Source organism: Sinohyriopsis cumingii, chromosome 13, assembly GCF_028554795.1.
Source record: "Sinohyriopsis cumingii isolate HCF-2022 chromosome 13, ASM2855479v2, whole genome shotgun sequence".
Classification (NCBI taxonomy): Eukaryota; Metazoa; Mollusca; class Bivalvia; order Unionida; family Unionidae; genus Sinohyriopsis; species Sinohyriopsis cumingii.
Window position 1 is genome coordinate 80,143,787 of NC_142973.1, and position 16,076 is coordinate 80,159,862.

General features: G+C 36.0%; 1 protein-coding gene across 1 annotated transcript in view; it reads left to right on the forward strand.

The window, feature by feature from the left end:
- The window catches only part of LOC149785887 (uncharacterized), an 87,578-nt gene extending 86,045 nt beyond the window's left edge, over positions 1-1,533 (forward strand). Inside the window, exon 80 of the mRNA XM_089979877.1 lies at positions 1,352-1,533. Coding sequence (XP_089836003.1) covers positions 1,352-1,478 — 127 coding nt within the window. The 3' untranslated portion in view covers positions 1,479-1,533. The remainder of the gene's footprint in view (positions 1-1,351) is intronic.
- Positions 1,534-16,076: the final 14,543 nt, after the last annotated feature.

Here is a 16,076-nt window from a genome sequence, read left to right on the forward strand (position 1 = left end):
TCAATGTGGGCTGTGAATGTGGAGATTGAGCTCTAGTTCAGTGTGGGCTTTGAATGTGGAGATTGAGCTCTAGTTCAATGTGGGCTGTGAATGTGGAGATTGAATTCTAGTTCAGTGTGGGCTGTGAATGTGGAGATTGAGCTCTAGTTCAATGTGGGCTGTGAATGTGGAGATTGAGCTCTAGTTCAGTGTGGGCTTTGAATGTGGAGATTGAGCTCTAGTTCAATGTGGGCTATGAATGTGGAGATTGAGCTCTAGTTCAGTGTGGGCTTTGAATGTGGAGATTGAGCTCTAGTTCAATGTGGGCTGTGAATGTGGAGATTGAGCTCTAGTTCAGTGTGGGCTTTGAATGTGGAGATTGAGCTCTAGTTCAATGTGGGCTATGAATGTGGAGATTGAGCTCTAGTTCAGTGTGGGCTGTGAATGTGGAGATTGAGCTCTAGTTCAGTGTGGGCTTTGAATGTGGAGATTGAGCTCTAGTTCAATGTGGGCTGTGAATGTGGAGATTGAGCTGTAGTTCAATGTGGGCTGTGAATGTGGAGATTGAGCTCTAGTTCAGTGTGGGCTATGAATGTGAAGCTAAGAACCCATGGAGAGCAACGAATATGCATGAGTACTGACTCTTACTTATGCTTGCAGTGGAGCAAACCCTGGTTAAATTAGGTGCAAACTTACAGACTGATCCACTTTTCAGGCCCCAGCCAAGTTTGCTTACTCAAAGTTACTGACTATCCCACTCTTCAGGCCCCAGTCACTTTAGCTAACTCAAAGTTATTCACTATTCCACTCTTCAGGCCCCAGTCATTTTAGCATACTCAAAGTTACTCACTATTCCACTCTCCAGGCTCCAGCCATGTTAGTTTACTCAAAGTTACTCATTATTTAACTCTCAAGGCTCAAGCCATGTTAGCTTACTGAGAGCTAGCCTAATGTAAAGCCCTATTCCAAATCCTGGATAAGCTATGTATGTAGTTTGGTAGTTTCATTCTTTGCATCTACCCTTTGCTTGAATTTTTTGAAATCTTTCCTTTGGTGAGCATTAGATATATTTTTTTTTTCACTTCTTTTATCATTAATTTAACAAGGCGATTCATTGAAAGCTAGGTTAATTTACATAGTTTTCACTTTCTTTTAAAGGCTTAAATTTTTTTAATGTTTTGCTGATAATCTGGTGTTTAACATGCCACTATATATTAATTAGTATGTATATGTAACTTGTGTGCTATTAATTTGTTTTTATTTTCCTTGCCATATATTTTAAAGGTTATATTCTTTCAATCTTTTGATGTCTTACTGGACAATTAGCTGCTAATTGACAGGTGTTTAATGTGTCATTTTCTGTTAATTATAGGTGCTTAACATGGAACTTGCCTGATGTCTGCCACTTGGATCCACCTGCTTCTGGCAAGTGCTGTAGAACACCTGTCTGCCCATCCTATGTCCAGATTCAGTACCCTCAAGGCTACCAAGAACTATAAAAGAACAAGCTTACCACACTATTCATATCAGAACCAAACAATAAAAACCAAATAAAAAAATATGTTCTTTGTTATTGTCCAGTACACATTATTATTTAATTGATTCATGTCCAGCACAAAGCAATCTGCTTAATTTCATTCCCTGAATCTGACTTTTACACGATCTTTAATCCAAATCTTTCTCTCACTCAAGACTTTCCATCATTTAATATATCAAATTATACAGCAGAAAGACTCAGAAAGTGGGATCTTATACAAGTGCATAATTTATAGGAACTTTAAAAGCAAGTTCAATATTTCTTCTTGCTCAAGATTTAGCATGCATAAAAGTGGTAAAAGTATCTAGAAAGTTCATAACAAATGTAAGATTCACCTTTTGACAAGACATACCACAAAAGGTTTCATTTACCTGAATGCAGTAAGGGGGCATAATTGCTTATGGTGCTATTTGTCTGCATATCTGTACCTGTACATCCACCTATCACTATGTTTATCCTGAATTTGTTGTAGTGTGAAAGCTTAAAAGTAGTTAAATTAATATCATATTAAATGTTAATTTGTGATGGTTGTAATTAAATGACCTGGTTAGATTTTCTGGCAATGCAGCAAGTTTTCAAAGTTTTGTTGACTTTGGGGTGAAGCAGGGACCAATAGTATACTAATTACAACACTAGGTCATATTGTAATCTACTGTTTATATCCAAAATAAACACTAGTTCTGTCCATCTCTCCAAATTGTACACTAATTTTATCTACATTGTTTATCACTATATTTGTCAAATCAGAATATCTATATATTACTCCATTATGTCTACTATGTATCCCTTCTCTTAACTCCCCATCTTGTATATCTCTGTCTGATTCTTATTTCCAACTACATCTAATCTCTGCTGTCCCTTTTTGTTTTGTCCTCTGCCCTGTTTCTGCTTTTTGCCCATCTACCTTCCACTTTCTACTCTGCACACTATATCTTGTATCTATCTATATACACGTATTGTAATCCCGCACCTTTTCCCCACATACAGAATATGATTGGCTAACCATTACTAGGTGAATGACAGCTACCTTTCCCCCAGATCATACTATACTAAATGGTGCTGAAACAGTAGCAATATGACCCAGTTATCCAGATATGTCATGATGCTGACCCATTTACCCAGATTTATTAAAGCCTTCCTGAAACCCAAAAACTTTACTTACTATTGATATGTTCTCACAACCAGCTTACATTAGTTTCTGTGATGCTGACCTAGTTAAACAGATTTATCATTGCTTCCCTCACATCTGTCTCTGAATTTCCCATATTCATACACCCCACATATTCCTAATTAGAAACCTGATATTGGTACTGCTGTATATTTTACTTTTTCCCACACTAAAACCCCTTGGATCATACGTACAAAGAATCCCTTTGGGTCATAATACCTTAATATCACAATTAGGAACAAAATCCCAACTGTAGCTGGCAAATGAAATCTGATATATTTCTATTCACATGCAGGTAACCTGCCTGGACAAATTGCCTTGAGTTTCAGTCTTTTCAGAAATATTTTTACATCTCTTTTCAACCTTTTAGGCACACTTATTTGACAGAATCTTTGTATCTGGATTAAGCAAAAAGACCACTAATACAAATTAATTTTTATAGGCACTTGTAAACATTTATTATTGAAATATATACTGAAATATTTCGATTTTGAGAATAAAAAAAGAAGAATGAAAATTGAGTTTGAGATTCCAAAGCCAGAGAAACAAAAATTTCAAGCTGCTTTGATATGTCTTCAAACTTAAAAAAAAAGTTGGGTTGAATTAATAAGCTAATCTCAAACAGAATTAACACTTAGATATAGATTCAAGAGAAATTGAAAAGATTTTATGGCATTAACAATCCAGTTTTTTATGAATTTTTTCATTACATTGAACCATATCTGAAGAAGATCATTTTAAAAATTTGGCAATTTGGTTCTGAGAGGGTACACAGCTAGACTTAAAAATCAGATTTATTAAAAGAAAATTACTAAAATGAGTACAAATATTTTGTTCACAAAACCAGACACATGAACATGTTGAACTGAGGTGAAGTTCTAAAACTTCACTACTTCACACACCATTTGCACACAAATTAAGAGAAAGTAAAAGATGGATATTAAACTACAGAACTGTGTATTTCACCTTGCACATGGATAAATGCACACAAATGGCCTCAGTCATAGTTATTGTATCTGACATAGCCATAGCTTCAATCATAGTTATTCTATTTGACAGATACACATGGCTTCAGTCATAATTATAGTGTCTGACAGATACACATGGCTTCAATGATAGGTATTGTGTCTGACAGATCCATGTGGCTTTAATCATAATTATCATATCTGACAGATACACATGGCTTCAATGATAGGTATTGTGTCTGACAGATCCATGTGGCTTTAATCATAATTATCATATCTGACAGATACACATGGCTTCAATGATAGGTATTGTGTATGACAGATACACATGACTTCAATGATAGGTATTGTGTCTGACAGATCCACGTGGCTTTAATCATAATTATCATATCTAACAGATACACATGGCTTCAGTGATAGGTATTGTGTATGACAGATACACATGACTTCAATGATAGGTATTGTGTCTGACAGATCCACGTGGCTTTAATCATAACTATCATATCTGACAGATACACGTCTTCAATGATAGGTATTGTGTATGACAGATACACATGGCCTCAATAAAGTTGTTGTGACTGTTAGATACACATGGTTTCAATCATAGTTACTGTATCTGACATATACAAATGGCTTCAATCACAATTATTGTGTATGACAGATAAGCATGGCTTCAATCATGGTTATTGTGTCTGTCAGATACACATGGCTTAGAACATAGTTACTGTATAGATCAGAGAGATACACGGGGCTTTAATCACAAGTATTGCATCTGACACATACATATAGCTTCATTGATAGTTATTGTTATCTGTCACATACACATGGCTTCAACCATAATTACTGTATCTGACAGATACACATGGTTTCAAACACACTGAACTAAATATGAGTTTGAAATAGAAGACAAAAAATGAATTCAAGAAAGTTTCTTTTTTCCTTCAAATTGGTGAACACTGTATTTTGGGAATCTGATGGAAAGTTGTAGACAAAGAACAAATGGATAAATATTACTGAGTGAAATGTTGAGTAAAAATGTTAAATGCCAAGATAACAATAACAAACAATGATTTATTACTGGTACAGTAAGTATGAAAAACTAGAAAAACAAAATTCATTTAATCAATTACCACATGATTTACAGCGTCTGAGTTCTCTGTATCATTGATGTATGAATTCTAACAAGTCAAAAGACCAGTAGGGTGTTAGAATGAAATTAATTATGACTTGTACTAATTCATTGTGTTAATGTGCTGACACAGAAAATATTTACAGCCACAAGAAGGATGATCTCACTGGCATATTTCTTTTACCGAGTGATGTGATGATGAGAATGGGACATTAGTATGTTACAATAATTGATAAAGGGCATCAACTTAAAATAATGAATTTAAGAATATAATATTTACCAGCTGATAAATAGGTGACAGAAATTCATCAAAAGGCAGACAGTAAAGAGAATAATGATACTATGATAAGCCTACAACAACCATATGCACTAACAACAGTACCTACAAATAAGTATGACACATAATGGAATAGAACATGCAATTAAATAACTGATACATGCTTAATGGTAAGGAATTAAATAAAACTGATTCATGACAGATATAAAAAAGATGAAAATTATATAATGCTATATAAACTAAGTATCAAAACTGCTGTCAGATGTAATAATACAAGAAATTCAATAATTTTTTAGTGATTTTATATTCCTATTGGTAACATAAAATGAAATATAGACAGCTGAAGTAAAACTACATAACAAAAAAAAAAAGAACACAAGACTTTTCTGGTTTTGTATCTTTTAGTTTTGGAATACCATTGCAGCATTAAATACTAGCTTTATAAGTTCTAAGCACATTATTTTTAAGTTCGAACATCAATGACACGACATACTGTTTGAAATGTCTGTAACATGAAAATAAGTTAAAAATGACTTGAAAATGAAGCTGAAGGGTATGTTGAAAAGGACTTAACTGTAAATATAATGTTAAAATAACTTGAAGGAAACTTGAAAATACCTTTAATAACTTTTTAACACATTTTAGTTACAAAAAAAAGATTGAATGTGGTAAAATAAAAAGACCCATGTAGAGTGGAAAAGAACTTGTAAAATGTTCATAAGCAGAAATGTGACAAACAGTATGACTAACAAGAAAGCTAAAACAAAGAGTCCTCCAAGCATGACTTATACTGTAATGCCTTGGTATTCTAAAACGACATGTATAGTATTGCTTTGATATTCTCTAATGACATACGGTATTGCCTTGGTATTCTATAATGACTTACACAGTATTATTGTCTTGGTATTCTATAATGACTTATACGGTATTGCCTTGGTATTCTATAATGACTTACACAGTATTGCCTTGGTATTCTATAATGACAGACGGTGTTGCCTTGGTATTCTATAATGACTTACACATTATTATTGCCTTGGTATTCTATAATGACTTACACAGTAAAGCCTTGGTATTCTATAATGACAGACGGTGTTGCCTTGGTATTCTATAATGACTTATATGGTATTGCCATGGTATTCTATAATGACTTGTACAGTATTGCCTTGGTATTCTATGATGACATATGGTATTGCCTTGGTATTCTATAATAACAGTTGGTGTTGCCTTGGTATTCTATAATGACAGATGGTGTTGCCTTAGTATTCTATAATGACATACAGTATTGCCTTGGTTATCTATAATGAATTACACAGTATTATTGCCTTGGTATCCTATAATGACTTATACGGTATTGCCTTGGTATTCTATAATGACAGACGGTGTTGCCTTGGTATTCTATAATGACATATGGTATTGCCATAGTATTCTATAATGACTTGTACAGTATTGCTTTGGTATTCTATAATGACTTACACAGTATTGCCTGGTATTCTATAATGACTTACACAGTATTACCTTGGTATTCTATAATGACTTATGGTATTGCCTTGGTATTCTATAATGACTATTACAGTCTTGCCTTGGTATTCTATAATGACATACAGTATTGCCTTGGTATTCTATAATGACTTACATAGTATTGCCTTGGTATTCTATAATGACTTATGGTATTGCCTTGGTATTCTATAATGACTATTACAGTATTGCCTTGGTATTCTATAATGACTATTACAGTATTGCCTTGGTATTCTATAATGACATACAGTATTGCCTTGGTATTCTATAATGACTTACACAGTATTGTCTTGGTATTCTATAATGACTTATGGTATTGCCTTGGTATTCTATAATGACTATTACAGTATGGCCTTGGTATTCTATAATGACATACGGTATTGCCTTGGTATTCTATAATGACTTACACAGTATTGCCTTGGTATTCTATAATGACTTATGGTATTGCCTTGGTATTCTATAATGACTATTACAGTATTGCCTTGGTATTATATAATGACATACAGTATTGCCTTGGTATTCTATAATGACTTACACAGTATTGCCTTGGTATTCTATAATGACTTATGGTATTGCCTTGTTATTCTATGATGACTTATATGGTATTACCTTGGTATTCTATCATTTAATTAATTAAATGTATGTGTAGTTTGAGTAATAAACAGTGCATCCTTCTCTGGTCCCATGCAGGGCCCTCTTTGTCTACTATGGCTTCTCTACCAAGACATGATGTCATTGCAACCAATATATGTTAATTAGCTAGTGACTAAATTTAGATATGTTGTCATGTTGAACCAGTCAGATGACTCAGAGTTGGAGCATGTGATCAAACATTGTGTCAGTCAAGGCCTCAGACATACAGCAACTAGGACACCTGTAGAGATGCATTTTTTTCAGTGCAGATTCTGCATTTAATTGTTAACATTATTTATGGAAAGAAAGTGGATTTAGATTCTCAGCATCAAACTATTTTTATGGATTTGACTTGGTTTACACTGGGACAACATTTACAACATGGCTCACAGGAATCTTTCAGGCGGCCTGTACAGTAGAGTCTTCCCTCTTGTGTGCCCAGGCTCGCCATCAGCAGCCTAATAAGATTTGACACTACCGGAGAATTAGTCCATACCCAAGCTTAGATAAAAGCTATCTAGACAAAGCATTCATTTCAACCAGGAATAAAGGAAATGTTCAATTCAGTTGTTTTTTTTCCAGGATGTAGCAGCAACAATTATATGGATAGTCAGCCAATTCTCAGAACTAATTCACCCATATGCAACTGGAAGTACCTTCAATAGAGCCTAAGGGGCAGGGGCCAGTTTTTATGTACAAATTTAATGCCACAATCAGCAACCTAGTGTAAAAAAAGCATAAAACATCAAAAACACAAGTGACGTCAAAAAAGGTCCATATTTTTTTGATACCTATATTAAAACAAAGTTTAAGAATATTATCCACTTGACCAGAGAAGTCAATGGCTGTTCATCGCATAAGTTTATGCACCCCAATCCTAAATTTATATCTGCACTTTTCGAGTCCGAATGTCATTTTTGACACCTTGTGATGCTCACTGTGCAAACACAAGCCCTTTTCCTTGATGACAATTTAGTCTGAGTTTCATCTAAGCCTTGTCACCCCAAGTTTGATATTATGACATTTATGTTGGGGTGTAACATAAATGTCCAATTATCAAAAATGGGGTGGCAAGGGTCAGAGGAAACTCGGACTAGATTACATTTCTACAAAACAGTGTGTACTAAACAGGCTGATGCCATTGAAAATAGTTGTCATCCAAGCCATTTTTGCGATATTCTACTTGCCCGAAACCCATATGTTTACTGCAATGGGAGGCTAGCTCTTCTTCCTAGACAACTATTGGTATTTCACTATCAACATATTACAGAGTAACTGGAATCAGGCCACAATTAATAGTTCCATTTCAGTACCCATGCAGTTCTAGTCTATTTTTAGAACATTTTTTCCTCTCTTATTTTGGTGGTGATAGAAGAGTTATATTTATGCATATTTGGTAGGGATTTAAAGATAATTGTTTATTCTTGAGAACATGAGCTCAGGGTTTAGTTTTCTGTATGTGTTTTGGCGACAGTGCACAGTGAGTAATAAGGCCTTAGTGATGATCCGGAAGTGAAATCTGTGTTCTGTTTGCATGCTGCTCTTTTTACAATGCAGCCTCTCAAAAAAATGCAGGTCAACCTTTGACAAGAACTTCACCATGAAGTCCTCCTTGAAGGTATTTTAGATTAGCATTTTATATGTATTGATTGTCACACAGTGGAAAGGTCAGGACTGAGAAACAAATGTAGAGAATATATAGTAAAATTAATTGTGTTCTATGTTGAACTATAGAAGGTGTACATGCCTGACATCAATTTGAAGAACAACACAAGCCTGCAACACATAGTTCACAAATATATACATATCTTTAAATAGTAAACAATAATAGCTGAAAAAGTCACACCATAGCCTTAAGTTATGAAATTTGACAGGGGCCAATTTACAAAACTGAAACCTGCCAATGGTTTGACAGTTATGTGGTGGCATTGCAAGATACGGCGGCTACGTTATAGTCTGACTATACATCCCCCTTTTTTTATACCCGCTTCCCTCCCCCTTTAAATAACAGAAATGTTTATAGGATTAAATGATCATGGTTGGGTATTTATCAGTGTGTAAATTTGACCTAATCAGTCACAAAGTTGCCCACGACCTTTTTGGCTGGGATTTCCATTGACACTAAAGTGGCCCTATCCCTTGTCGCTATGTTCACTTCCCCATTCACGCCATGTTACATTACCCATGCAAAATTCCCTTGTCGTCAAAGTGGCCCACGACCTTTTTGACTGGGTTTTCCTTTGTCGCTAGGGTGGCTTCTGTTACTACTCCTAGTAATGAATGCATATTCTTCAATGGCAAAGACGTCATTATTCCGACCGTCACAGGTTCTGAGGATAAGTATGATGACACATTTACTCAATGGAGGGGATCCTTAACAAATCCGCGTTCCACACTATGAAGTAGAACACGTTCATTAGAAGACTTGTCAGATAAAGGCAAAGTACCTGATAATAAAAGACTCTTAGAACTCATGTGTCCGTTAATATTTTAATTAAGATAGTCTTGGCAGAATAACCAATAAGTGATATGGAACCTTTCGATACGTATAGTTCATAATCATCTATAATAAAATCAGACGGGGGTTTATTTGACCCAACAAATGTACTGCTTTCAATACATGACGGTGACGTTGGCCTCTAAGAAATAATATCATTTGTAATAGCTCTGTCTTGATTCCGTTGCTTATTGTTCAATCTGTAACAATCAGAATGAACGTGCACTTTTCTTCTTGCGATATGTACACGTCGCAAGATATAAGGATTGATTTCTGATTTCAGTTTTATCAGAACTTTGAACCCTATTAGTTGTACAACACTGCGATTTGGAATGCTCATATGAGACTGCGAATTTTTAACCAAAATAACTGCTGAGAGGAAGACATATTGACAAAAGAAACTTTATGATGTAAGGAATGATGGTCAGCTGTGTGATGTTGTTGTTGTTGTTGTTGTTGTTGGGTTTAATACCATTTTTCAGCACAAGATAGGCTATACATGGCGGCCAGAATAACTGGTGGAGGAAGAAACCTGGAAAACCCCGGGAAGAACTACCGACCCATGAGAAGCTACTTTCAAGCTTTCTCACGTACCCACGTTAGCCGAGCCTGAGACTCGAACCCAAGCAGACAGAGGTGAGATGGCAGTGATCTGGAACGGCGAGTGCTTTAGACCACTCAGCCACGTCAGCTATACGAGCAGAATTTTTAAGGTTTCAACCTTTTGCTCATCAAGGTAAGTTTTAACGTCACTACGGATGCGATTCTGGAACACTTCAACTAATAAGAGTAGTCTGAGATTAATGTAGCCCTGACCAACGTTCTTGTCTGAGCATCACCTACGAAAAGGTCGTTATTTCTCTCATGCAAATTCGAGATGATTCCGTATTGCTCTATCTGTGTGTTAATTTGTTTAATTTTATTTCTTTTAAATACAGTTTCTAAACCTTTATCGATTCAAGATACATTCTTTCAGCGCATCATAATCAGCACTTTGTTTCACTTAAGTCTGGACTTGACGAACTTTACCATTGAGCTCACACTGTAAACAGAGTGCAATGTTCTCTTGGCCACTTCCAATTTTCAACAATTTTTTCCAAATGAGGAAAATATTTATTTTCTTTTTTCGCCTTAAATGGGGGGTATTATTCTAGTATTTCTGGTGACGTCAAATACTGAACTTGTGTGTAAAGGGGTGGAGTGTGTTTTCCATTTGCCAGTTCTAATTCCTTATCTAAATTGTATTGTTATCTCTTCTTTTTTCATTTGCATTGATTACCTCTCTCTCTGTCTCTCCCTCTCTCTCTCTTCAACTGCAGTTGTCTCTCCTCTTTCTGCAGTTAGTCTTTCTCTTCCTCTTTCTGTACTTGCATTGGTGCTCGTCTATTTTCTTTCTGTTTTTGAAGGTGAAGAGTTTTTGACTATATTTACATCTGATGTTTTGATTTAAATTCTCTTACTTTTATTTCAGAGCCCGATATAAACTTAATTGTCAGATATAAAGCAATTTTATTCAAAAGTTTCTTTTCCACGAAATATTAGACCGAGATATTTTATATTTCTTTCTTCGTTAAAGAAGCATTCGCTTTAGAAGAAACATATATTGTCCGGCAAGATGGAGCAGTTTCTTTCTCAAGGACTCTAACATTTCCAGGGTTGGATTAAACATATGTTTTCCATTTAGATGACATCGTAATAGCTTGTTGGTTTCGCTCTAGATTTCTCCGTTTTGTAAAAGTTTTCGAGATATTTTTGAGAAAGTCGGTTTCCAGGACGGCCTCTGATCTTCTCTTACGACAGTATGGTATTAAACTAAGTAACAAACAGGAGCGAAAATGTAAAATGCAAAATTGAATAAATAATTTGTTTTCGTAGAATACAAAGGTGAAATTTAAAAAGAACTTTCAGTATTGTGAATTAATCCCTAATAGACGTAAAAGTTGTGTCAGACGTCCAAATGTATATAGTTTCAATTGAATTCTAGTGGTGTCCCAATAGATTCAAATCACAGGTGCTCGACGCGAGCTTGATGTTAAAAAATAATAATAATCTAAAGGAAAAAATCATACAGAGTGACAAAAATACCTTAGATTACCCCCACGGGTCCTATGTCAGAACGGGTCGTGGGGGTAATCTAAGGTATTTTTGTCACTCTGTATGATTTTTTTCCTTTAGATTATTTTTTTTTTTTTTAACATCAAGCTCGCGTCGAGCACCTATGATTCAAATATTGAATGTGCAGATGTGCCTGTAGTCTCAAATGTCTTAATGTATTAATGGTCTGGAAATTCGGCGATCTGTTAACAGTCGTTTGATGTATCACCATAATATAATTCAAAATATCCGTGACTGAATTCGCTATAATTCCAAGTTAATGATTTAGTTAAAGAAATATTAATGAGCACTTTGTTAGTTCAGTAACTAATAATATAAATAAATAAATCCACCTAAATTAAAAACTGAACACGGATCAATAATCCTCTGGATATATAGTCTATAATCATATAGAAATATTACTATATTGTTTACAAAATAAATGTCACAAGTGAGGTAGATCACTAACTTGATGTTGGACCCATGAGAAATGCCAACACAAAATTTAAATTAAAAATATACATAAATTCTGTTATACAGTTATATATCAATCTGTGGAAATCCATGACCAGAGGTTGAAGTTGTGTTGTTGACGTGAGATATAATTCGAGACTAATTCTTTTTTTTTTTTTTTTTAAAAAAATATTCACTGGAATTACTAACATGCTTACTGACTTTGGGATTTTTGTGAACTTATTCAAAGACGTTCTGGACTGCATCATTGTGGTACATCAGAATATTCAAGTCTGTGACGTTTGCACGTATTGGGGTGGGGTTCTTCCAATATAATTTAATTAAATTATGATGGAAGTTCCACCCTGGCTCGTGAGGTTAGAAAGTTAAATTAGTGACGAGGTAGATTTACAGCTATGAGCCCCCAGTCAGAAATGCCGACGGTTAAATTATACAGAACACGAAGATGAAATTCAATCAATAACAATTTAATAAATTCGATAAATTAAAACGATAACCTCCAATCACTCGTCTTTCCCTCGACCAAGTGACAGCCTAATTCATCCCGTGATTTACAGTGTGAGTTCGATTTTCCCCCGTCTTTGCATCTACTCATCTCTTTCTTTCCCGCTAATTCCTTCCTTCTTTCCGTTCTTCTAACTCCTCCTTTGTCTCCGTTTCCCTCTCTACTATCTCCTCCTCCAATTTCGCTCCCAGACTTCATCTTCTCCTGACTTCTCTCCTTTCTTCTCCTTTCCTCCCGTCTCTCTATCTGAGACTACGTGACCAAACTGTAACTGGTCTGTCCCTCAAAGCTTCCTGACTTCTCTCCTTTCTTCTCCTTTCCTCCGTCTCTCTATCTGAGACTATGGGACCAAACTGTAACTGGTCTGTCCCTCAAAGCTTCCTGTGAAAAACCACAAGGCGTTAGCATGTTTTATCGAATCTCACCTCACACTAGATCATCAATTAATCATCAGATAAGCTATCACGGTTTCGGTCACGCATGCGTACACATCGAAATTCCCACACACTTCTTGCAGGGTAAACAATGGCGTAATAACACGGTATCAGCGAACTGTCATACAGACATCAATACATTGCGTCAGAAGTAGTGAAGTGGGATACTATAGGCTCAATGGGAATTAGCATTAAAAACACCCTTGGGAACATATAGCCTCAATGGAAATTTAACATGGAGAAAAATCGTGGGAACATATAGCCTCAATGGGAATTTAACATAGAGAAAAATCGTGGGACGATATAGCCTCAAGAGGAATTGAACATGGGAATTGGGACTGTATAGCGTCAAAGGAATTTAAACAGGGTGGGACTGTATAGCGTCAAGGGAAATTGAACATGGGAATAGAGTGTGGGTCTATCTAGGGACTAGGGGAATTTAACATATGGAAATTGAACATGGTGGGTCTGTATAGCGTCAAGGGGAATTGAACATGGTGGGATTGTCTAGGGACAATGATGGTAGAGGGTCAAACACAACAGAGACAGAAACATACATACACTAGTACAAGCGTGAGATTTATATATAAAGCATTACCAAGACCTGAAATCTTGCTGGGGTGTTCAAACATTTGCATAATTGTAATGATGCTATAAATAGCTATAATCAAGGAAATGCTCAACGACAAAATGGATGTGACTAAAAGTAACGCTAAAATGACGAAATTGTCCCAGAATTTAAAGGAAAATAAACATATCCCCGAAAATTAAGTTACAATGGTTTAGACTAAAATGGATAAAATTAGTAACTACTTACAATATCAACTTCTGTGACGATCGTGAATAAATACCTATGTATCTATAATCAGCTGAAATTCCTATGAAATCCCACTATCTATTTATAGCTCCAACTTGTGGGTTTTTCCTTTGGAAAATCCCACTATCTTTTTATAGCCTCAGCTTGAGTGACGTTCCTGTTTATGAATTCTAGTATATATGTATAGCTACAAAATGTGGAAATCCCCAAGTCGATATTTATAGTCTCGAAATTTCCAGCGTCAGTGACGTCACTGTACTGAACACTAGGGGATAAATGGCAACAGTGTTGCAAGTGGCTGACCTGAATACGCGCTACTGTAGGTAGGTAGGTAGAGTGTATCTGATAGGGATAAAGTGAGTTTTATAGGGACAAACAGAGACCAATAGACACACACAACGTACGCGCGCAGACACACACACACACACAAACACACACACACACACAACGTACGCGCGCCGACATACACACACACACACATACTCACACACAGACACATAAACACACACACTATAAAATAGATAAAATTAGTAACTACTTACAATATCAACTTCTGTGACGATCGTGGATAAATACCTATGTATCTATAATCAGCTGAAATTCCTATGAAATCCCACTATCTATTTATAGCTCCAACTTGTGGGTTTTTCCTTTGGAAAATCCCACTATCTTTTTATAGCCTCAGCTTGAGTGACGTTCCTGTTTATGAATTCTAGTATATATGTATAGCTACAAAATGTGGAAATCCCCAAGTCGATATTTATAGTCTCGAAATTTCCAGCGTCAGTGACGTCACTATACTGAACACTAGGGATAAATATCAACAGTGTTGCAAGTGGCTGACCTGAATACGCGCTACTGTAGGTAGGTAGGTAGAGTGTATCTGATAGGGATAAAGTGAGTTTTATAGGGACAAACAGAGACCAATAGACACACACAACGTACGCGCGCAGACACACACACACACACACACACACACACACACAAACACACACACACAACGTACGCGCGCCGACATACACACACACACACACATACTCACACACAGACACATAAACACACACACTATAAAATAGATAAAATTAGTAACTACTTACAATATCAACTTCTGTGACGATCGTGGATAAATACCTATGTATCTATAATCAGCTGAAATTCCTATGAAATCCCACTATCTATTTATAGCTCCAACTTGTGGGTTTTTCCTTTGGAAAATCCCACTATCTTTTTATAGCCTCAGCTTGAGTGACGTTCCTGTTTATGAATTCTAGTATATATGTATAGCTACAAAATGTGGAAATCCCCAAGTCGATATTTATAGTCTCGAAATTTCCAGCGTCAGTGACGTCACTGTACTGAACACTAGGGATAAATATCAACAGTGTTGCAAGTGGCTGACCTGAATACGCGCTACTGCAGGTAGGTAGGTAGAGTGTATCTGATAGGGATAAAGTGAGTTTTATACGGACAAACAGAGACCAATACACACACCCACACAACGTACGCGCGCAGACACACACACACACACACACACACACACACACACATACAGAGGGAAGAGGAAAAAACAAACCCCAAATATACTATCAACACAGAAGGGAGATGATACAAACCCCAAATAAACTATCCACACAAACGTACGCGAACGCATACAAACCCCAAATATACTATCAACACAGAAGGGAGATGATACAAACCCCAAATAAACTATCCACACAAACGTACGCGAACGCATACAAACCCCAAATATACTATCAACACAGAGTGAAGAAGTAAAAGTTTTTTGAAAGCACCTAAGCCCTCACCTGCAATGACCAACTCTGCCAAACACCTACACCCCACCCCACCCCACCCCCACTCCCAACACTACAAAACCCATTTAACCCGTTATTTTATGGCATCAGTGTGTGATTTAGGAAACATCAAGACACAAAATAATGGAGGAATAGACTGACTATTGTTTACCGACTTGCATGCCTAAAGAGCGTGCGTGAAGGAAAACATCCTTCCATTTCAATTCTAACTAAAACATGATCCAGAGGGATAGAGATA